A 25,621-nucleotide genomic window follows, 5' to 3' on the forward strand; every position below is an offset into this window, starting at 1 on the left:
GGGCGGGCGGGGGTGCGGGCCTCCCCACCACTGGGGAGATCGGGCCCAGCCCTCCCGGCATTGGGCTCCATGGTGGGCCACTGCCAGAACAATCATCCGGCCACCCCCGCCCCCTGCCACGGAGCCCGATCCTGGCCCTCGACTGCCTTGAAGAACAAGGGCAGCATGGGAACACCACCACCTGAAGTTTCCCTCCAAGTCACACACCATCATGACAAGAAAATATATCGCTGTTCTTACATCAGTGAGTCAAAATCCTACAACTCCCTACCTAACAGCACTGTGGGCATTACACCACACGGAGTGCAGAGGGTCAAGAAGGCGGGTCACCACCACTTTCTCAAAAGCAATTGGGGATGTGTAATAAATGCCCACCTTGCCACTGATGCCCACATCTCATGTAAAAACTAAAAATAAATATTTTTAAAGTAGTAATTTGTTATAAAGTCTTATTTAAAAGCTATTTTAGCTTATTCTTTGCTTTCTGTAAAATTAAATGTTAAAAGTGAAGGGATTCAATGATTTTTACTTCCTGGTTTTCTATCTGTGAAAATACTTCAATATATTTGGCTGCATACCTTGCTTAATTACATTACTTTTGCTGGACATCTGGAGATCTCCTTAAATTGGCTCCAGATTCAAACTGATGCAGGTAAAGGGAAGTCCACCTCATGGAGACAGGGATAAGCACCGACATGTTGTACCATGGACATTTGACAAAATTATTGACTCAGTCACAGACATGGGGGCAAATGAATCTGTATATAAAGTGTATAGCCAATCTAATGCCATCAAAACATAGTCCGATGTAAAACACATTTCTCCCTATAAAGTAGCTAAGCATGCAAACATCAATGGACAGCAGCACAACTGTATTAGCTGGCTAGCAAGCAAAATAGTATACAATGCCAATGTAAATTACTTTTGTTGACAGAATAGAGCATGTCACCATGTCATGGGGTGGTAGGCAGACCTTATCGGATGACCTTTCTGGATTCACACTGTGTCAGGAGTGCAAATTCATCCAATAAACCATGAAACTTAAGGAGAGGATTGTTATTGAGGTGAGGTGGTAAAAAAAGATGTTAGAATCGATCATTAAGAAGGCTATAGCTGGGCACTTCGAAAATATCAAAGTAATCGGGAATAGTCAGCATGGTTTTGTGAAAGGGAAATCATGTTTAACCAACGTATTGGAGTCCTTTGAAGGAGTAACATGCATGTGGATAGATTAGATTAGAGATACAGCACTGAAACAGGCCCTTCGGCCCACCGAGTCTGTGCCGAACATCAACCACCCATTTATACTAATCCTACACTAATCCCATATTCCTACCAAACATCCCCACCTGTCCCTATATTTCCCTACCACCTACCTATACTAGTGACAATTTATAATGGCCAATTTACCTATCAACCTGCAAGTCTTTTGGCTTGTTGGAGGAAACCGGAGCACCCGGAGAAAACCCACGCAGACACAGGGAGAACTTGCAAACTCCACACAGGCAGTACCCGGAATCGAACCCGGGTCCTTGGAGCTGTGAGGCTGCGGTGCTAACCACTGCGCCACTGTGCCACCTGTTGACATACTGTACTTGGATTTCCAGAACGGATTTGACAAGGTGCCACACAAAAGGTTATTGTGCAAAGTAGGAGCTCATGGTGTAGAGGGTAACATATTAGCATGGACAGAAGATTGGCTGGCTGGCCGAAAACAGAGAGTATGCATAAATAGGTCCTTTTCTGAGTGGCAGGATGTGACGAGTGGAGTCCCGCAGGGGTCTGTGCTGGGGCTTCAACTTTTTACAATTTATATCAATGACTTAGACGAGGATGCGATGGCATGGTTGCTAAATTTACAGATGACACAAAGATAGGTAGGAAAGTATGTTGAAGAGGACATAAGGAGATTGCAGACCGATATAGATAGGTTGAGTGAGTGGCCAAAAATCTGGCAGATGGAGTATAACGTGGGAAAATGTAAAGTTGTTCACTTTGACAAGAAGAATAAAAAAGCAGAGTATTACTTAAATGGAGAACTAGTGCAGAATTCCGAGGTGCAGAGGGATCTAGGTGTTCTAGTACAGGAGTCACAAAAGGTTAGTATGCAGGTACAGCAAGTAATAAAGAAGGCTAATGGAATGCTATTCTTTATTATGAGAGGATATGAAAATAAAAGTAAGGATGCTATGCTTCAGTTTTACAGGGTATTGGTGAGACCACATCTTGAATACTGTGTGCAGTTTTGGTCTCCTTATTTAAGGAAGGATGTAAAAGCATTGGAGGCGGTTCAGAGGAAGTTTACTAGATTGATACCTGGAATGAGCGGGTTGTCTTATAAGGAAAGGTTGGACAGACTGGGCTTGCTTTCACTGGAGTTTAGGAGAGTGAGGGGAGATTTAATTGAACTTTATAACATTCTGAACGGTCTTGACAAGGTGGATGTGGAAAGGATGTTTCCTCTCGTAGAACTAGGGGGCATTGTTTTAAAATAAGAGGTCGCCCTTTTAGGACAGAGATGAGGAGAAAACTTTCTCTCAGAGGGTTGTGTGAATTTGGAGTTCTCTGCCTCAGAAGTGGTGGAGGCGGGGTCATTGAATATTTTTAAAGCAGAAGTAGATAGATTCTTGTTAGGCAAAGGAATCAAAGGTTATCGGAGGTAGATGGGAGTGTGGAATTCGAGACACAAACAGATCAGTCATGATTTTATTGAATGGCGGAACAAGCTTGACAGGCCGAATGGCCTATAGTGATCTCCAAATCAGGAGAATTTTTTTAGGATGGAGCAGATAGTACTTCATGTAAAGCAGAAAAGCAGAGTGGGACAGGAGGGACAGAGAGATTAACAGTAGGTAGCCAAAACTTATTCATTCATCTTGACAGGCTATTAAACGAGGTCCTGGATTCTAAAACACAGAAACAACAGCATCTCTCAAGGACAAAATATAATTTACTCACCAAAGCTAATGACAATATTAGATAAACACAATTACAAGTACCTTCAATTCCTCCAATAAAGTGATTCTCTTAAATTCACTTGTGTTTATATCTCAGTCTATCACAGTTTATTCCGATTCAGCACTGACAAGATAATTAACAAAAGCTTTTCTGCAAAAAATTGAGCAGTTGTTACTGCATGTATTATTCAGTTCCAAAATGCTTAGCCAATACCTGCAAGTTTGTACTCCTAACGAACCAATTTATGTCCAAGGCAAATCTTTTACCTGTTAGCAAGGTGTACTTTTAACGTAATGTAGTTATATGATGCAGACAACTTACAATGCTATCAGGTTATCTGCCCTCAAACTAGATAGTAAATGATGCACATTGCAGTTACTGAACTTTGACATACTTGTAAAACTTGTCCTTTAATCCAATTCACAGCAAAAAAATCAACTAATGACTGTTTCTAACATGGTCATTGAAACATAATAAATTGTTACTATGTGTTCCACAATAGTTTTTAAAACTGCAAATGCAGGTTGGATTTTGTTAAGGAATCATAGACAGTTCATCATAGATTAAGGTTTATTAAAGCTTATTTACTAACTATTGTATATGACTCAGCAGCATCCTGTTTTTGCCAATATCACTCAGCCCCCAAGCACTGTACTCTTATATTCATGGAGAACTTAGAGTGCTGACTTCTTGAGATTCCTTGGACTTTCTTGCCTGTTTTCCCCTCACTACATGTTCTGGAACAATGGAATTCCTAATGGATAGTAGTGGAACTGTGGCATTTATATAGAAGTAAAGGTTCAGCTACTTTCAACATGGCATTGAGCTTGTGTCCCAAGTGAAAGTAATGTGTGCCAGAGGGTAGAAATCGAGACATTCCCTAAGTGCCTTTTGCCATTTTAAAATGAGTTTACACAACACAAGCCTTTAAACATGCGCTGTAAAATAACCTAGCTACCAGGGAGTGGGGGAGAGACAGACGGGTGGGGGGGGGGGGGGGGGTGGTGAAACTGAGAGAGTGGGGGAGAGGGGGAGGGGGGAGGAGAGAGAGAGGGGTGTCCAATCTTTTCACGTAGGGGGCCACAGTACAATTTTTGTCTTGCATAGGGGGCTGCTGAGACAATTTCAGGAAGATACAGGCATTAAAAATTTAGCTTACTATTAATCAAAACAACAACAAATGTGCATTTTTTGTGAAAGAGCTTTAAGTGAGAAGAATAATTTGATGACTCACTTTCTCATCACGATGCTGGACACTGATTTAGTGAGATATTTCACATTTATTTTGCATTCACAAATAGTTAATATCTGTCCGCACACTTCTTGTAGCGATAGAGTATTCCAAATAGATATTCATCTGTCAGGAGTGATCTTGATCGCTCTCTCTCCCTCCTCTCTCTCTCTCTCTGCCTGTCTCTGTCTCTCTCTCTCTGCCTCTCTCTTCCCCTCCCTCTTTGTGTCCATTTTCTTTGTGTCCCCCTCTCTGTGTTCCCCCTCGATGTTGTCCCCCCCCCCCGTCATCCCCCCCATGTCCCCCCTCTCTCTCTGTCCCCCCTCTCTCCATCCCCCCATCCCTCTCTCTCCCTCCCTCGCCATCCCCCCTCTCTGTCTGACCATTGCTGAGAGCAGCAACAGCAGTTTACAAACTTTGGACCGATTTGGGGTTTTCCAGCGGGTTGAAAAAAAATTCGAACCTGCCAGAAAATCCCGAAACTGTCCAAACTTTGGAAGTGCCATTCCTGGTCTCAGCACCTGTCAGCTGTGAAACTGACAGTACGATTTTTTTCAAACTTGAATTGCTCGGAAAGAAGAAATTACCAGTCACGGATCTGAAGATCTTTTACCATGGATACTGGTATCTGTGTACGGACATGTTGCCGACCCCTGCATAGAGATCACTAGGTCTTTGTCGGCAGCTCTCTATGAGGTCAGCAGCGATCCGACCGCAAAATCTAGCTCTATAGTTTCTCGTGCCGGTTATTTCTTCCTCATGTATTGTCAGGCTCCTGCACTTTGTTTTCCATCAGCTTTAACAACTTCCCTAATACTTAAAAATTATTGTATGATCTTTCATTCACTTTTAACCAATTCAGGATTTACCTTCTTCCCAACGTGCCACCCTTTTGTAAACACTGATGTGAAGTACTTGTTAACTATCCCCATCAATTTTCATTTATCCTTTATTAACTTACTAACCTTTCTTCTCAGGGGTGCCTCCTTACAGTTAATAATTCTCTTTTTACTGATATATTTGTAGAATATATTGAGATTTCCTCCTAAAACACTTTCTATGCTATCCTTATCGCTTTCAACCTTCTTCCTTGTTTTCAAACCTTCTGCCTGGTGGAACCAGGGCAGTGGCAGCTCAGGAATGTTGGGCAATAAATACTGTCCTGTTGCCACTGTCACTACGGCAGATGTAATATTTACTGGGGTCTACTGATGGGTGACCAGGTTCCCTGCTGCACACCCCAACCCTCAGCACCCCACAGTCAGGCAGTAGGCCCATTTAAAATGGAATGCTTATGATGTCAATAAGATTGCGATTGCCATTTTTGGTCTGAATTGGTCAGATTGGCCAGCTGGTGACATGGCCAAAAAGGACCTGAAAAGCAAGTATGCCTTCATTTTTGAGGGGTTAGGAGGTGTAAACCTGCTCCTCTCAACTTGCACAAATCCACCCTGGGCTGCTGCTACTCTGGTCTTCTAGAACAATGATTTTGTTATTACTACTCCCCATGATTTCCTATTCCATTTCCATTCTCCAATATAGGGTCTGTAGTACAATCCCACTAATGTTAAAATCTCTTTTCTTAATCTTTGACCTCTACTTCCTTTTTTTGTAATCCAACTCTACTTAGGTCCTCAGCAGACTATCCATTCTCTATTTTCCAAGGCAGTAACTGCCATAAATGTCTGTCACATTGCCAGAACACTGCCCTGTGCATATTTATATACTCTAACATAGAAATTACCAGCAGAAAGGAGCTATTTTTCCCCCACAGTGATTGCAACATTATCCTGAAGAAGAATGATGCAAGATGCATTCAGTCATTGTGATAAAAGGTAAAAAGGCAATATTGTAACAATAACATCGAACAATTACAGTCCATGTTTGCTTCCAAATCATTACAATAGTAAATTTAGAATTTTGAAAGCAGAAGGACTACTATGTTCAATTTTGTTCCACGTCCTGTATCTGAGCACACAACCAGTAGAGAGGGTCGGACACACATGGAGTTGGATTCTCCACCGCAGTCCAGCTTGAAATGGATAGCAATGGAGAATGAGGGAGAATTCCAGGTTTACCACCACCCACCTCTCCCCATACTGAGGAACACCTTCAGCGACAAATGGGCAGACTCTCTCACGCCTGTAAAGAGTTTGGTTTGACTATCAACATCAGGAAGACGAACGTCATGGTTCAGGAATAAAAACATTAAGTGCTGGAAATACGCAGCAGTCAGGCAGCATCTGTGGAGACAGAAGCAGAGTTAAGGTTTCAGGTCTGCTTCTCTCTCCACAGATGCTGCCTGACCTGCTGAGTATTTCCAGCACTTACTGTTTTTATTCAGATTTCCAGCATCTGCAGTATTTTGCTTTTATTTTAATGTCATGGTCCAGGATGTTGCCATACTGCCATCAATCAGCAGTGACAAAGTGAAGCTGGAGGTTGTTGATAGCTTCACATATCTAGGCTCCACAATCACCAGCAATTTATCACTTGCTGTTGAAATCAACGTGCGCACTGTAAAAGCTGCAGCTGTTACGTCCAAGCTCAGTAAGAGTGTGGAACAACTGCAACCTGCTGGAGAACACCAAACTTCAAGTCTACCAAGCCTGTGCCCTCAGTGCATTCCTCTACAGTGGTGAGACCTGGACAATTTATGTTAGGCAGGAGAAAAGGCTTAACAGTTTCCACCTTCACTGTCACAGACGTATCTTCGGCATCTCCTTGTGGGACAAAGTCACCAACACAGAGGTTTTGGAGCATGCTAATTCCGTCAGCCAATGATGTCTGTGATGGCACAGTCGTGTTCATCAGATGGGTGATGGTCATATACTCAAAGACCTTCTGTACGGTGAACTGGCCACTGGGTCATGACCTGCTGGGTGCCCATAACTTCACTACAAGGACACTTGCAAATGAGATGTGAAGATAACAGACATCGACACAGACAACTTGGAAACAGCCACCAACAGCCAGGACCACTGGAGGCTGACTGTTAAGAGGGGCATCGGAAGAGGCAAGGAGAAATGGAAAGCTCAATTTTCTGACAAGAGGGCCCAGAGAAAACAGAGGCCAGTGAATCTTGCACCTTCTCAGCCCACATCCTTCATCTGCAGCCAGTGTAGCAGAGACTGCCATGCCAGAGTGGGACACCTGAGCCACAATAGGCAATGTTCAACACAGAGTTGACCACCAAGGTGCAAACCAGCATCTCAAGATGGAAGGCTGCCCAAAGAATGTACTCTGGTTGGGGGACATCAACAACAGTAGCTCATTACTAACCAAGCTGGCCAAATTCTGAAGGACATAGCTGCCAGACTCGGCTTGTGGCAGGTTGTAAGAGAACCAGCACAAGGAAATAACCTACTTGATTACATGGTCACAGATTTACTTGTTGCAGAAGCATCCATTCATGACAGCATTGCCAGACATGACCACCATACAGTCCTTGTGGAGATCATACCTTCATCTTGACGACATAATTCCTTGTGTCATGTTGCACTACTACTGTGCTATGTCCAGTGGACAGAATCACATCTGGCACAAAGAAAGATGGTTGTGGTTCTTGGAGGCCATTCATCCCAGCTCCAAGCCACTGCTGCAGTATTTCCTCAGTGAGTGTCCTAGGTTGAACTATCTTTGGCTGATTCATCAATGACCACCCCTCCACCATAAGATCAGAAGTGGGACTGTTCACCGATGATTTCAGTGTTCAGCTCCATTCGTAATTTCTCAGATAATTAAGCATTCCATGCCGGGAAGCAACAAGATTTGGACAACATCTAGGCTTAGGCTGATAAATGGGAACTAACACAGGCACCACATAAGTGCTAGGCAATGCCCATCTCCAACAAGACAGAGCCTAACCACCTTCCTTTGATATTTAATGGCATTACCATCTTTGAGTCCAACACCATTAACAGTTTGAGGGTCACCATTGACTCGAAATTCAACTGATCAGCCACATAAATACTGTGGCTACTAGAGCAGGTCAGAGGTTGTGTACTCGATGGTGAGTTGCTCATCTCCTGATTCACTGAAGCCTATCTACCACCAACAAAGTACAGGTCAGGAATTGTGATGGAACACTCTCCATTCAAGAAGCTTGAGTCTATCCAGGGCAAAACCTTCCATTTGATTGGCACATCATTCACTAGATAAGTGTCCTTCCACTCCACCACTGGTATAATTTGGTTGCAGTGTGTGCTATTTCAGGATGCATTGCAGCAGCATGCTCAGGCTTCTCAGCAGCACCTCCCAAACCCCCAATCTCTACCACCTAGAAGGGAAGGGGTGACAGCTACATATTCACTTTGAAATCACACACCATCTTGACTGGGACACATATCATAGTTCCTTCATCGTTTCTGGGTCAAAATCCTGGAACTCCCTAACTAATAATATGGTGAGAGCACCTTCACCACATGGACTGCAGTGGTTCAAGAAGTCCACCCCCACCTTTTCAATGGCAAGTAGGAATGGGCAATAAATGTTGGCCTTGCCAGCAATGCAGAATGAATTAAAAAAGAGCGGAGGGAATATGAGCTACTGCTCATTTGATGGACATTAGAAAGTACAAAACGAATAAAGGCAAATTGTCCATCAAGACCTTTGCAATTATCTACAGGGCTTAGGAACAGATCAGGGGCATGATTCAATGATTCTAATATCCCAGCAATTGAGCTGCACTTGAAGGGAGAAGGCCAGTCACAGGATTAGAAAGTTATACCCTCATACAATACCCATACAAGGAGTGTGGTGATCCCTCAAGAGAATAGATAACATTGGAATGAATATCAGTACTTGGTAGGATGATTCTATAATACTCTGCTCCTACCAGGAAAGTTACATCTTGGATTCGAGATAGAAGTAGAATGTTTGCCCTGTTTGTCTGCTGCATGCTCCTGTTGAGTACAGCTCTCTGCTGGGAGGGCATGATCACTACCTCAGGAGCACAAATATCAATTCAATGAATTGCAGTAGTTGATAAAGGTGTTTGTGATTTTGCACTCCCAGTAGAGAAGCCACGCCCACAGGAATTCTCCAACCTACAATACCCGTTAGCCTCCTGGTGGGAGGACAGGCTTGAGGAATCACCGCTGGTGTGTCCTTTTGGCTAATTGCTTTGAATATTCCTCATGTACAATGCACAATATTTACAAAATATATTTCAGCAATCTGTAGTAAATTGAAAACAAGTACTTTGGAGAATGTATCTAACAAACTATAGCTATACAATAACAGGCTATGCACAATAAAAAACAAACAAGGCATTAAAATGGATAGTAAAATTAAACAAACTGACGAATTGTTTTGCTGCAGTAGTAAGTGGAAGTTTTCATCTGTACAAATACTACAGAACAGTTTAGCGTTGCTTCCTTTTTAAATCAACATATTCCCACTGTGTAAAAAGCCTTCATAAGTGCAGACAAACACAGACATGAATCAATGCACCTTTCACATTTCGAATACTTTCCCAGAGAGACAGTAATCAGGGCCTTTGGCAGCCTGCTTTTCATTCAGACTCTATAAAATCAAGTGAAAGGTCTGCCACTAGACGCCTACTTTCTCATGTCTGAAATGACTGGTTGCCTTTCATCGCAGTCTCCTTAAGACAACCCTTATTACATAGCATTTGTTTCACCCATTACTGCTGCTTGTTTCTCTTGTAGTTTAATTGTGTGATTTAGCTCAGCTTGAGTCAACAGCAACTAAAATTATTTTCTGCATAATGTCCCAGGGAGTTCTGAATTATTCAGACCAAAATGCTATCTTTGTAAATGAAACTCTTTTGCTCTTTTTATTTCCAATAACTCTGTGACCTTACAGATGGAAGTAAAAGAACACGTCTCTACTACAACACATAGTTTGCTAAGTATCTGCAGATTTGTCTTTAAATCTTGCAAGTTATTAGTTGAAACATCTATGTAATCTTCAATGACAGTTAATGATGTTAATTAATGTAAAACCATACAAAATTGTGAACGAAAATATATATATATATATATATTTGCGTGCTGATTTCTGGGATATCATCAGGGAACTGTCTTGCAAGAGTTCTCTACCCAGCAGGGTTAAATGAACTGAATTTCTATACGCATTTGAAATGAAAGAACACTGAAGCAATGATTGTTTAATGCTGGTATCTATTTTCAGGATCAATAACACTATTCAGGTCATGTCTTTCCAATTTAGTACTTGCTGTTTAAAGGGGAACATCACTGTAAACAGTAATATTTTCATCATAAAGTACTTCTTGCCCTATCTATCCCAATTTAGTTATTTTTAAATACCATTACTGAGGAGTGGATTTCTATGGGGATTCTCTTGAATTTCTACTGTAACTTTGGCAAGAGAGCCCCAGAAACCCTGGGAAAACAGGACAGACTGTAAACAGTGTTTACACTGTTTCTCTAGGGTCTCTGCAGCCCTTCCACTAAAACTATGGAGGGCAAGTTGGATAACTCCTGCAGAAATTCACCCCCTTGCTTGTTTTTCATTAGGGTCTGAAAATCCAGAAAATAACACTGCTGAGGTCAGCAGTGAGTCCATCAGTGACTGATTAGCAGTCACAGGCATCTTTTTCTAAACTGGAAGGTGTCCAATTAAAGCTCAACATGCCAGCAATCAGGAATGTGAACCCTGGCTGATTTTCCACTCCTAAGTGCAGAATGTTCAGGCAAATTGTAGCATCTTAGTTGAGGCTGGCTATTCAACACAGACTAGGAATCAACCCTGCTGCCTTCTATGTCTGTATTGTTCAATGTTACACCATGTGGTGCTCTTATCTATTGAAATATTGGGGCAACGTTTAACACATAATTTGAAAAACCTTTGCTGGATTTGAGCTCTGAATAAATACAGTGATAGTTCTTCCATGAGTGAATGTCAGGGGCAATTCTGACCTCCTATGCTTTCAGCAGGAGCTGCAATTATAGGGAACATGAGTTGAAGAATCAAGGCTATGGATATTATGATGTTGTGGATTAATTCTAAAGTGGCAGTGCCCGTCTGTCTCTCTGTGAATAGGTGACAATATTTGTGGGAATTAGAGTTGATTTTTCTGATGAAACATCAGATGTAAAGATCAGGAAAAAGTGACAGAGATCCAGTTACCTGGTCTCCTACTGTTTTAGGTTCCTTTGAGATTTCTGACACTTTCAGGGGCCCGGGAGGGATGAAATTTGGCCTACATTTGCAGTAGGTGCAGAGCTGATGGGGCCATTTAAATGAGACAGCACAGTGTCAACCTTCTCTGGGCACCCCAGCACGAGGACACCCAGAAAATATGGAGCTATGGCCTGCCGCTAAGCCCCAGTCAACCAGGGAATCCGCTCGAGTCCCAGGAATAGGGCATAGACTGCAATGTAAGCATTTTTTCCAAGTTAGACCACCTCCAAAAGGATCTTAATACTTACTTGGGACATTCTGACTGCCGATTTTCATCTGTAGCCAGAGGATCCCAATCTCTAAGCCCTGACACATAGATGCAGGCCTTATACTGCTGCCTCTGGGTCAGGTTATTGGCCTGGGACTGGAAATCCCCATGTTTCTCAGCACGCTGTGGGTCCACCTATTTCTATCCAGTACCCAGACAGGGGCAGCAGGCAGAAAAATCTGCCCTAATAATTCTGTCCCTTTCTGAGTGAATGTCTTTTTCTGTATAAGATGGCCCTTCTCTGTTTGAATAAAGAGACAGTTCCTGTACTCGCTGTGTGAATCTGGTGATAAAATAGGAACTGAGAATATATAGGTGTTAAAAAAGAGATTTCATGTAGATCCAACTTAAAAGGATTTAAAAGCACAGGGCATCCGTAGTGATCTGTAGCCGTTACATACATTGTACTTGGAAGAAAAATGAACAGGGATTAAATTATCACAACATTGGCTCCATATGCCCAATCTCAATGTCACTGAATATTAGATCAAAATTTTAATAGTTCCAGTTTGCTGAGACTACAAAATCCAATACTAGATACTTAAAGCTGAGCTAATTTTTCTTTAATTGTGGTAGATCTTGACTTCGTGAGTTAGCGTAGATGGGTGATAGTGAGTCAGCAGCCTGTTTTACATCCCTATCAACCATTTTCCAATATCGCACAGTTAAGATCAACCCCACTGTTTTCGGGGGATGTGATATTGAATATGTATATTCGAGTAACTCTGGTCCTTTAATACTTTATAACATTCATCTCTGGTCCTTTAATACTTTATAACATTCATGTGTAACAATAGAACTAGATTACAGAGAGAAATTGCATGGGCAGAAAATGCAGAATTACACCAATTAATCTGATTCTGATCCATTTCTAGTAAACTGGGTGGTAAATCAGCGGTTTCACACTTCGGAAAACAGTGTCGCTAAGGGTCATGACTTTACAAGACATTCTAGATGTGGATGTTTTTTCTGCTGTCCCATTTTACAACATTTCAAGGAACTCCCATTTTTAGTTATATATCCTAATGGATTCCTTCTGTTTTTGATTAAATTCCATCTTTAACCCTAAAATAGCAGTCGAACATAAGATTATTATCCTTACAGAACAAGATCAAAAAGAAAACTTTTCATCCAGTGCAGTAGGCACAATCACATAGTACAAGGTAACTATGCCATAACCCCTGCAAATAAGCCTTCGCAATGAAGTAATTTCAAACTTAATGAGTTAACAATATTGTATTGTGTTATACTACTTCCACCTTTTTCCCCCCTTTTTTTTTACTTTTCCCAAGAGTGTCTATGGAATCAGACATTAAACATTTTAAATCCATCTGGTTTTCCTTGAAAAGTATTTTAAGGCACTAATTGAGATATATAAGTCAATAAAAGAATTTAAAGAAAATAATATTTGTTTTTACTTACATAGTTGCCTACACTGAGTTTATAAAAGAAAATTCCATGCAGTTGTATTGAGTTGTCTGGAGTGTTAATGTAGTGAAAATTTCCCCCATATAATTTTCTGTAGAACACTCTGATAACTTAATAAACAGTGTTTTAGTTAACTACTGTAAATGTTGATGAATATCTAAACACACATAGCTAAATGGATTAGAATACAGCAATGACTTACCGCTGGAAAAAGGCTGAAGATTTACAAGATACTCATCTATTTGCCACATAGTTACTTAAAGAACATATTATACAAAGGCCCAACTTAAATATTTTCAATACCCACCATTCATTTTGATAGAAAATTAATGCTGAATCAAAGCAAATAGAATAGTGCAAAAAGGGATTTTGCAATAAAACTGAGAAAATGCCAATCTTTTAGTCGTAATGTAGCCCTCACATAAAAACTTCCTTCATGAAACCTTACCTAAAAGCATATATGGGATAAGGTTATTCTTTCTCAAACCAATAAAATCAGGAGACTGTTGCGAGAAGCAGTGTCACGCAGTTTGATGTCCCCAGCAGGGTACCTGGGGTCAGATGTGCTGCCATAAATTCAGTGTGGGGCTTTGACATTGTGCTAAGTGTGGCCTAGGTCTGGGGGGTTTCTCTTTGATGCAAGTGAAGTTTAATGACTGGAAAAGCATTTGCTTTTATTTGTCAGTACTGTCTGCGACAGTAATATCAGCTCATTTAGGCTGGTTCAACATAAAAATGCACTAGTGAAGCAATCTGTTACAAATTAGCACAGCTCTCAATCCGCTTTATTAGCAGGTAATTGAAAAGAGTTGGGAAAGTGTAATTTATCAGATTATGTGTGTTTATCTTCCTTGTGGGTATAACAGACTTTGGCTACTTTTTCAGCATACCCTGGGGGATCGAACTTCTTTAAGCCAAGTTAATAAAAAAAACAAATAAAGTAAATAGTGTGTAATACAGTGGTACAATAAATATGTTCAGATTAAAATGCTATAATTTCAAAATGAATAAAAATTTTCAATGAATTATATAATCTCTTACCTTTCTTTAGAAATATTTTTGTTCTCGCATTTCCAAGTATTCTTAAAATCATTACAGAATTCAAACCACAACGTAAATATGTAGTTTGGAGTAATCTCTTTCTCCCCAGCTTTTGGCTTCACTCCAAAGAACCTTATTGTATCTTCAAAGCTAAGAGGAAAAGAAAAAAAACTGTCAACACGTAAACCTGCTAGTGGCTGTAGTTTCCCTGAGGGCTTGTTCCAAAATCAGTAGCCAATACTCTGTAATTACTGTGACTTCCCTGTGCTTCAGCATTCATGGCAGTAACACTTGTCAAGTATAATGTAATCTTCAAACACCTACAGTCTACCAGGAGGAGATATTTGGAATGGCCATATAACCATGCCCACATGCATGCACAAATCTATAAGTACTGGGTGCCTTCATAGAGAAATAAAGGCTATCAATACCCTCATTTAAATATATATCACTAGTCCCAACCCTATAAATTAAAAAAACTTAGTAAAGTAAGAAATCAACTCCACATTAGTCTACAAAAGTGAGGGACTCCAGGCGCATAACATAAACAAGTACAGACACATAAAGTCTGAACTGCACACTTTCCCTTTCATTCATGCACTTCAAATGGTTGGTATCTGTTTAAACTCATGCTTTCTCTGACAACTAAGGTGCCATTCAGTTGAAATGCAATGAAATCCAATATTGTGTTACTGATCTCTACAACATATCTACATAAAAGTCAGACACCGATTCAATATAATGACATGAAATAATGCATCAAATTGTTTTCTTGGTGGGATTTCATTGAGAACCATGTTAAATACAATTCATGTACACGACAGAAAGGCAATTAATTCAACTTGATCAGCATAGCCACTTTGCACATTTTTGCTTTTGTTTTATGCATTTTTGTCTTTAATTTTTCTCCTTTTAGGTTCACCATTGCTACTTCCTGCCGCAAGCTTTCTCTTTAAATAGCTTTCTCCTTCACTCTTGTCAAACATGGCAAACATTCACTTAAGTAATTAAAATAACCTTTCTCACATTGGTTTAATTAATATACAATGCATTTTGATATATCAGTACTTTGAAGGTTATTAACTTTATGTTGGACCTTCTTGGCTTTTTGCCTTTGAATTCTTAAGTAATAATTTAGCACTACAACAGAGCAACTACTAGAATCCTGCAGAACATGCACCTTTCTTCAATCATCAAAGTTACTTGAGGATAGGATAAACATTTTAAGCAGCTTAATTTTCACTCGCTGTGATGAGTCTTGGTCCCTCGAGCTCACATTAGTCTGCAACTGAACAATGATTATTTTACTGTCCCTCAAGAGAATAACACATCAAACGTTTACACATAGATCTACATCATTTTAATGGAGACCATCAGGATTGGTTTATATAGCAGTAAAAATGCAAAAAAAATTATGAAAAAGAACCTTTAATTTGCAGTAAAAAGTGTTTCAAAGGGTTCCCTATAGTAAAAATGTCTATATAAACACTAGGGTGCATTAATTAGATCATTAATTAGTCACTTGTGTAGTCAACTTAAAATTCTTTAAATAACCATTGCGACCATGTTGTTTTAATAGTTTAAATAAAATTACATGAAAGAACACATCACTTTATTACCTATCACTTTCACCATTGAAAAGTGCCTGTGATATTTGTGATGAATAGACTGATAATTTAAACCTTCAGGAAAGGAACAGGATGCTCAAACTTTCACACAATGTAATTCACATAAGACTCCTTTCTGCAAGAGGAACTACAAGTTATGATTACAATATTACATGCCAATTTATCATAGGAAAAAAATCAACTTGTCTCTGAAACTGAATTTTATAATGACATCATGCTATCTACTTAATTAAAAATCTCATATCCTCGCATGCAAAGGCTGTATGACACCTCAAAATTAGGCCGCAGAGGGGTTACACCCTAAAAATATTACACCTTTAAAGCTTCTGTTAATATCCAATTTGTTAAGTGTAAATGAATCCAAAGTCCATAAGTAAAAAAATGTCAAAGAAGCTTACCATAGTTTAGGAATCAATGAAAAGTGAATTTTAAAACATAATATTTTTAAACAGTTTACCACTTCAAGATTTCCAGTAACAATAAAATCTCCCATGACTAGATTGTTTCATAAAGTCATGAGTCTTCATACATACTTCAAATTTTACTCTTCAATATAGATGCAACCACAATAAATAAATAATATGAATACAGACTGATAATTTTATTAAGAGATATCACCAGCCTGCAACATGGCAATTCATAGAGCAGGAAAGGAAATTGCAGAATTAAATCTGTTTCATAGAAAAATCTCAGCAATTGCTGATCACAACAGAAATGGCAGTGACTGGTAAGAATCCTATAACTGTCTTATCCTTCAGAAGATTAAGGAAACATATCTATCATTTCTCCAATTTTTAAATATTTTTTCCATAACAGTAAACACAGCAATTCTCCGTTGTTTCTTTTTAATAGTTCTAATAGTGTCTATGCTGGCATGGCAGAAACTCGGCATGATCCTACTCACTTCTGCCTTTTACTGGGCTGCATTGGAAGCATGTGGGAAACCCCGTGGAGATGTTGGGCTTCTAATTTAGATATGTAAAGAGGCAACTAATTCTGAGTTTAACCCAACATTCGGGATATAACAGTCAGTGCACAGGTTTCCCAAGCTTTGGGAAACTTGCCAGAGTCAGCAAGAGGAGAGTACAGCGGGGATTCATTGCTCTGTGAAACTGACAGGCTGGAAAGCCTTTAAAGACTTAAACTGCACAGTTGCTTCCCTGTCTAGGTGAAAGACTTGTGCTCATAGGACTTCTTCTGAGAATGTGCTTTCACTGCTTCACAAGTGATTTCCAACATCTTTGAAGTAATTTCACCTTGGGCTTGATTTGCACCTCCCAGCTGTCAACCTTCATTGAAGCATGGGAGGAGCTTCTGCAGCTCTACCTTGGGCCTCTGATGAGGAACAAGAGGAGCAGCAGCAGCCTTATGTGGGCAGAGGATCAGCTTTCTTGACATGAATGAACAACAGTGCCTCAGGAGGCTGAGGGTTTCATACAGGTCTTTGTTGATATCTGCAGACCCCTAGGACAAGACCTCCTTCCGAGTGGAGCAGGTGAGCCAGTGGCCATCAAGGTCACCGCAGACCTGAATTGCTTCACCTCCGGCTCCTTCCAGGGATCTGCTGGTGGCATATGTAAGATTTCACACTCTGCTGCCCACAAGTGCATCTTCCAGGTGACGGATGCTACATTTGTCAGGACTGCCACTTAGGTTCACTTTGCTACTGATGAATCCAGTCATAATGAAAGAGCTCTCACATTTGCTGCAGTAGCTGGATTCCCACAGATATAGGCAGTCATAGACTGCACAGATGTGGCAATCAAGGCACCCTCAGATCAACCAGCAGTCTTTGTTAATTGGAAGGGATTCCTCTTCATCAATCTTCAGCTGGTATGTAACCACTGGAAGGTTTTCATGTATGTCCAAGCAAGATATCCTGGAAGCTGCCACAGTGCCTTCATTCTCTGCCAGTCACATCTCACAAAGGTGTTGTGCCTCCAAGCAGAATCAGCAGGTGGCCCCTGGGAGACAAGGATTCCCCTCTAAGGATGTGATTGATGACACCAATGAGGAGCACTACACTGATGCAGAGGAAAGATACAACCAGAGCCACATGAGCACAAGGCGACACCCACAGAGCAAGCCATTGGGTTGCTGAAGATGCGATTTAGGTGCTTGGACAGATTTGGGGGTGTCCAGAATGGTAATGGTCTGCTGTGCGCTGCAGAGAAGACTGGAGCTGTAGGAAGAGGAAGGCATGAACCACTCTGCATCCTTTGGGAAGAAGGAGCCTGATGTGACCAGGGTGCTTGCAGCCACTCATCTCACTGCCAAAGAAGCCAGCAATGGATTCATTCAGGCACAGTCACATAACCTGAGTGTGTGAAGCCTTATGGCACAACAATGCTGAACCCACAGCCACCCCCTCTCCCCCACCAACACAAATCATTCCCACAGTCAGAAATCCCTCCATCTCCTTCACACCCTTTGCTCATCTTCCACTCTGGCCACACCATTCTAATCAAGGCTAATGTCCATTTGGGAAGTGGGAGATGACTGGACAAAAGAGACTTGAAATAAAATGCATGATTCATTTACATTTTCCAATACAATAAGACAGTGACATTTTTAGAATCACCTAACTGATTTCCCTTGAGCAACCAAGAAGTCTTTCTTTTCCTTTTCCTATTACTCCTATGTATTGCTGCTCCTGTGGCTTCAGCTGAGCTAGAAGCAGGCTGCTTGTTCCTTGCTCTGATGGCTGAGATGCTCATCATGGATGACCTCTGGGTTTTGGGGCCCAAAGACAGTCCACCTGCAACTGTGCAGGGGCAGACTTGGTCATTGGGGCTCTGCATGGGGGTGTGGGGTTGGAAAGGGATGAGAAGTGGGAATGCCTTGAGTAGAGTCCCAACTTCCATGTGGCCTTTCTCCATCTTCCTTCTCTTGGCTCACCCTCACTTCCCTGCTAGCCAAGAGCTGGAGAGCATTTTGCTGCACTTCAGTGAGGTGCTGAATGGCCAAGGCGAGATTTACTCCCATCCTATTCAAAGTGGCCGACTTTGGCTGTGGTGATTTCCAATTCTGTCACCAGTTGTGTGGGAGACCCCCATCTCTCCAACGTCAATGTCCTTGCAATTGTCACCCTGCTGATTTGCAAGACCTCCTTCTCCAGATGTAAGTGACCACACTCCTGCTGCTCACTGCCTCTGCCACATCCAGCCATTACTGTTTGGTCTGAGAGGCTAGCTTCTTCCTCCTGTCTGAGGGAAGCAATACTTCTCTGTGGGCCCTCACAGCCCGCAACAGGACCTCCAGGACAGAGTCAGATAATCAGGGAATAGCCTTCTCATGTTGTGATTCCATTCTTTTGCTTGCTGATGCTGAGCTATCAATCTGGAATGCAGCCATTATGACCTTTGCAGGGGTCCCTTTAAGCAGACGTCCTTCCATAGATAGAGTGCAGGTCGTCATCACGCCCAAATTCTATGATTGGTCAGGAAACCCAGAAGCGGAATGTTAATGCTGTGGTTGAGTTAAACAGCCAGGGCAAAGTCCACTTCTCTTATAATCAGGTTCCCAACACACTGTTCTCCGCTCCCCACCCAGCTGCGAGTGGGTTGGTTAAGTGAAAATTCTGCCCATTAAATCAATTTAGTAATTAAATGACAATCCCGATGATATAAATGTGGAAGCTTGAACCACGAGCCTAGCAGTTTTGAAATTAAAGTTGAAAAATCAAAAATAGTGCTTTATTTCATAGTTTGTACTGTGTAATTGCCTACCTTAGCTACAACACTTATGGAGAGTCAATGCACCCAAAGCCAAAACAGTTGTATTTATTTATAGCAATCAATGGAAGTTCACCAGACTAATCCCTGGGATGGTGGGATTGTTTTAGGAGGAGAGATTGCAGAAACTGGGCCTGTATTCTCCAGAGTTTCAAAGAATGATAGATGATCTCATTGATACTTACAAAATTCTTATAGGGCGTGACAGGGTAGATGTGGATAGGATGTTTCCTCTGGCTGGTGAATCTAGAACCAGGGGACACACTTTCAGAATAAGGGGCAGGCCATTTAAGACTGAGATGAGGAAGAATTTCTTTATTCAGAGGGTGGTGAATATGTGGAATTCTCTACCCCAGAGGGCTGTGGAAGCTTAATCATTGAGCATGTTCAAGACAGAAATCGATAGATTTCTGAATATTAACAACATCAAGGGGTATGTGGATGGTGGGAAAAAATGGCATCGAGGCAGATGATCAGCCATGATCTGTTTGAATGGCCGAGCAGGCTCAACAGCCTGAATGGCTTACTCCTGCTCCTATTTCCGATGATTCTATGAAATATTCAATCCGGGTATGATGACTAGATAAGTCCAAAGACAGCTCTACCAATGTCCCTTGTCTTTTAACGCCATAAGATTCTTCTAAATAATGGCCACAGTCAGACCATTTCTTTATTGCATTTTATGGAAATGTGAATGGGACTTGGGTTTTGTGCCCTGTCTCACTGCCATTTATTGCAATTCCATTCAAATTGCACTGAACGTTTAGTTATGATTAAACAAGAATTTTATGATTTGACAATGATTTTTAAAATTTGAACCCGTAATGTACATGAAAGATTTACTATTTCAACCCATTATTCAAATTGACATGCACTTCCAATAGCTGACAGGCAAGACGACATCCAGGACAACAACAACAACAACTTTCATTCATACAGCACCTTTAAAGTAATGAAATTTCCCAAAGCACCTCACAGGAGCATTATAAAGTAAAATCTGACAACCAGCCATGTAGGGAGATATTAAGGCAGATGACCAAGAGCTTGGTCAAAGCGGTAGGTTTTAAGGAGTGTCTTAAAGGAGGAAAGAGAGATACAAAGGTGGAGATGTGTAGGGAGGAAACTCCAGAGCTTAGCACCTTGGCAGCTGAAGGCACGGTCGTCAATGGAGAATTGATTAAAATCGGGGATGCTCAAGAGGCCAGAATTACAAGAGCACAGATTATCTCAGACAGTTGTGAGGCTGGACAGGATTACAGAGATAAGGAGGGGTGAGGCCATGGAGGGATTTGAAAACAAGGATGAGACTTTTAAAGTCAAGGCATTGCATAACCGGGAGGCAATGTAAGTCAGAGAGCACAACGGGTGATAGGTGAACGGGACTTGGTGCAAGTTAAGACACGGCAAGTAGAATTTTGAATGAGTTTACAGGGGATAGAATGTGGGAGGCCAGAAATAAAGGACAATATAGCATAAAGTTTAGAGACAAAGAGGTTGCCAATGACTGTTTGGGCCTTTGATAGGTTGTTAATGGAAGGTAAAACAATCAACAATGTGTTGCTGTCTGGACAGCCTGTGATACCGGTTGTTCAATTATAAAAAAACGCAAGGAGGATTAATCTTTGTAATTGTACTTTACCCAAGCTGAAACATGTACCTCTTAACACTTATAAGAAACACACTTATAGGCAATCTAGCTGTGCTGATTGAGAACTTTCGAACCATAGCGCAGAATCTACCTAACAACACTGAAGTATCATCCATTGTTGAAGAGGTATTGGTCAAAAGGATGGGATTATTTGGTTTAGGTATAACCCAACTACCCCTTCCTGGTCCCAATGCAGAGGAAGCCATGATGGAATTGTTTAGTCTGGATAATTTGAGAGAATAACTGAAGCTGAAATAGAAGCATCCAGCAGTGAATCTATTATACGCCTTTCCTTTAGTACCAGATCTCCCATGCTATTTTGCAACAATAGGAGTGCTATCAACAAAGAGTAATGGGGCAAATGATAAAGATGTTAAGTGTGATGCTTACAGGAAGTGTATGTTATGCAGAAGATCTTTAACGCATTATCTATAGCTATATAGCATGCACCAGACTGTAATATGGTTTTCTCTGGTATTTTAACTGATGGGAAATGTAATCTGAAATAGTTTTCTGAAAACATGCCATCACCTATGATTGCTAGTTTTATAGACAGCACAGACTGCCTTAAATAGAAGTGCCTACACATTATGTGACATCATTGTAGAATCCTTCTGCCACTCTTCTCTCCACAAAACTGTATGAGATCCTGAATGTCACTGTACCACACATTTCATCAGAAGCCACTCAAGAAATCACCTGAAAAAGAAACCTTACAGCGGTGCTTAAAAAAATAACATTTTCCTTTTATTTTCAGCCTGATCCAGGCCTTCGATGGTACTCCAAGTTTCCAACAGCAAAGCAGGGAAGATGTTTCTGCAATCTCTCTACAGGTGCGGGTTGCCAACCCAATATTCAAATGACCTCTTTCCTGAGATTTGGGGTTGAGTCATGGGGAAGGCAAAATGATGGGCATCCAGGTGCTTTACAGATGGCTAGCTGCATTGCTGTCTGCCATGGAAGGAATGGCAATCATTATGATGTTTGTAATAGTAATCACAGTGACCCAGCAACTTAGGAATGGTAACAAAGCGGTCATAGGGTGAGAAATAATAAACAGCTTTAATGGGAAAAGGACACAAAATGAGCATAGTAACTACTTGTGCTAAGTACTCAAAAAATTATTTTAAATCACCATCTTTGTTCTCATGACATACTTCTAACTAGGTTATGAAGCAAAGCAAATTTTGATAGTACGAATGGTTGCTGGCATGGCGAAAGAAGAGACAAGCAAAAAAAGGTTCACAATTTATTGAAACTTATGAACGAGGAAAGAACCTGCATTTATATAATGCCTTCCATGTTCTCAAGACATCCCAAATGCTTCAAAGCCAATTAATCACTTCTGTAGTGCAGATATGTAGGGAAATTCCGCAGATAATTTTGTGTGCAGCAAGCACCTTTAATCAGCAAATGAAATGAATCACCAATTAATCTGTTTTTGAAGGCATTGGGTGAGGAAGAAAGACTAGCAAGCACATTGGGAAAACTCCCCTGATTATCTTCTGATGATTTGATTTTTTTTTGATTTAGAGATACAGCACTGAATCAGGCCCTTCGGCCCACCGAGTCTGTGCCATTAACCACCCATTTATACTAATCCTACACTAATCCCATATTCCTACCACATCCTCACCTGTCCCTATATTCCCCTACCACCTACCTATACTAGTGGCAATTTATAATGGCCAATTCACCTATCAACCTGCAAGTCTTTTGGCTGTGGGAGGAAACCGGAGCACCCGGAGGAAACCCACGCAGACACAGGGAGAACTTGCAAACTCCACACAGGCAGGACCCAGAATTGAACCCGAGTTGCTGGAGCTGTGAGGCTGCGGTGCTAACCACTGCGCCACTGTGCCTTCTTCAAGATCTTCAAGAGTTGTCAACAGAAAATTTATGTTCAACTGAACAGGGAGATGGAGTCTTATTTTAACATCTCTTCCAAATGATGGCACCTTCAAAAATACAGAAATCCCTCAGTTCAGCACTGAAGTGTTAGCCTAAATTATATGCTCAGGTGCTGGAATGGAGCTTGAACCCAAAATCTTTTAACTTAGAGATAAGAGCACGGCCATTAACCCAAACTGACACTTCATTAGGTAGAAAGGATTTTAATAAAGGGCTGTATTTGGTTTATTATTTTCCCCAAGGAAGAATAGATATGTATTGTAAACTGCTGTAATCCACTGTTATTGCCTTTGGTACTGTTCAACTATTATTTTTAATAAACTTTCTCCATAGTTTATAGCCAAAGCCATGATATTTATTCTACTACTCTGAACAGTCTAGGAGATCAAAATGGGGGTTTGTAACACATGCAGTAAGGTACAAAAAGGGAGAAGTTTGACTCTCGGGCTCTCTACATAGTGTGATGTTGGGTAGGTAAACGTACACTAAGGACTGAAGTCTTAGTTGCAGGGGTAGACTTTGGCACTGAGCACAAGAGAAATATCCGAGCCAAACTCCCAAAATGTAATATTTATCCTGCACCATCTGAAAGACAAACCAGCTATTTTTATAGACAGCATCATACATCTTTAGGTCTTTCCAATCTTCTTATCCCAGCTTATTTTGGTTTTCACATATTGTCATTAAGTTCTTACATCTTAGGCCATTCTTATGGGTGACTTCCCAACTTCTCAAACTTTTGAGAATGTCTATCCTTGCCTTCAGGTCTAGGTAATATTTTGGTAGTGTGCGAGGGAAGATGAACAGCAAACCTGGTCTGCAAATTATTTTTAGAGACTGAATTTCTCTGATCCCTTAGTAAGCTCTTACCCCAATCTTTAAAAGTGATAAAACTTCATATCCTAACTTGATATAAGTTAAAAATATTAGTGAGTTTACTAAACAGAAGATGCAAAAGCATATAAATAGTTAGATCATCGAGGAATGAAAGGATAACCCCTGGCTTCCTTTCTCTACTGTAAACGGGGTTCTTACACCTTTCTCCTCTTCACCCTCCAACAATGAGTGCGAAGAGCTTATGGACTTTTTTGTCACTAAGATCGATCAAAGCCATCCAATCAGCTACCTCTGATCCCTCCCTTCCACTAGCTCACCTGGCCAAACTTGCTCTAAACCACCCCCACCCTAGCCCTGAACTTGCATCTTTTTCTAGTTTCTTCCCTATCTCCCTTCATGCCCTCTCAGAGCTCATCATGTCCCTGAGACCCACCTCCTGCTCCCTCGATCCTATTTTCATTAAACTGCTGATCACCCAACTTCCCCTCCTGGTTTCCATGTTAGCCAATATTGTTAATAGTTTTCTCTCTTCAGTTGTTCCTTTCTCCTTTAATTCTGTCATCATCACCCTTCTGCTTAAAAAAAAACCCTTGATCCCACCATCCTTGTAAACTACCAACCCCAATACAACCTCCTTTCCCTCTCCTTGAATGTCCTTGAATGTGTTGTTGCCTCCCAAATCTCTGCCCATCGTTCCCGAAATTCCATGTTTGAATGCCTTCAATCAGGTTTCCGCCTCTGCCACAGTACAGACTCTTTTCAAAGTCACGAATGATATCTTATGTGACTGTGACAGATGTAAATTATCCCTGTTCATCCTGTATTCAGCCTTTGTTGACCACACCATCTCCTCCAACACCTCTTCACTGTTGTCCAGCTGGGCGGAAATGTGCTCGCCTGGTTCCATTCTTCTTTTTTATTCATTCAGGGATGTCGGTGTCGCTGGCTAGGCCAGCATTTATTGCCCATCCCTAATTGCCCTTGAGAAGGTAGTGATGAGCTGCCTTCTTGAACCGCTGCAGTCCATGTGAGGTAGGTACACCCACAGTGCTGTTAGGAAGGGAGTTCCAGGATTTTGACCCAGCGACAGTGAAGGAACGGCGATATAGTTCCAAGTCAGGATGGTGTGCAACTTGGAGGGGAACTTGCAGGTGGTGGTGTTCCCATGCATTTGCTGCCCTTGTCCTTCTAGTTGGTAGAGGTCGCAGGTTTGGAAGGTGCTGTCTAAAGAGCCTTGGTGCATTGCTGCAGTGCATCTTGTAGATGGTACACACTGCTGTCACTGTGCGTTGGTGGTGGAGGGAATGTTTGTAGATGGGATGCCAATCAAGCAGGCTGCTTTGTCCTGGATGGTTTCGAGCTTCTTGAGTGTTGTTGGAGCTGCACCCATCCAGGCAAGTGGAGAGTATTCCATCACACTCCTGACTTGTGCCTTGTAGATGGTGGACAGGCTTTGGGGAGTCAGGAGGTGAGTTACTTGCCTCAGGATTCCTAGCCTCTGACTTGCTCCTGCAGCCACGGTATTTATATGGCTACTCCAGTTCAGTTTCTGGTCAATGGTAACCCCTATGATGTTGATAGTGGGGGATTCAGCGATGGTAATGCTGTTGAATGTCAAGGGGAGATGATTAGATTGTCTCTTGTTGGAGATGGTCATTGCCTGGCACTTGTGTGGCGCGAATGTTACTTGCCACTTATCAGCCCAAGCCTGGATATTGTCTAGGTCTTGCAGCATTTTGACACGGACTGCTTCAGTATCTGAGGAGT

The 25,621-nt window shown here is 41.4% G+C and overlaps 1 protein-coding gene across 2 annotated transcripts in view; it reads right to left on the reverse strand.

Annotated features, from left to right (window-relative positions):
- The window catches only part of fmn1 (formin 1), a 578,693-nt gene that overhangs the window by 69,847 nt on the left and 483,225 nt on the right, over positions 1-25,621 (reverse strand). For both annotated transcript variants that reach the window (XM_068039414.1, XM_068039415.1), the window contains one exon: positions 14,097-14,246. In XM_068039414.1, the coding sequence (XP_067895515.1) occupies positions 14,097-14,246 (150 nt within the window). The remainder of the gene's footprint in view (positions 1-14,096; positions 14,247-25,621) is intronic.

This window comes from Heterodontus francisci, chromosome 9, assembly GCF_036365525.1.
Source record: "Heterodontus francisci isolate sHetFra1 chromosome 9, sHetFra1.hap1, whole genome shotgun sequence".
Classification (NCBI taxonomy): Eukaryota; Metazoa; Chordata; class Chondrichthyes; order Heterodontiformes; family Heterodontidae; genus Heterodontus; species Heterodontus francisci.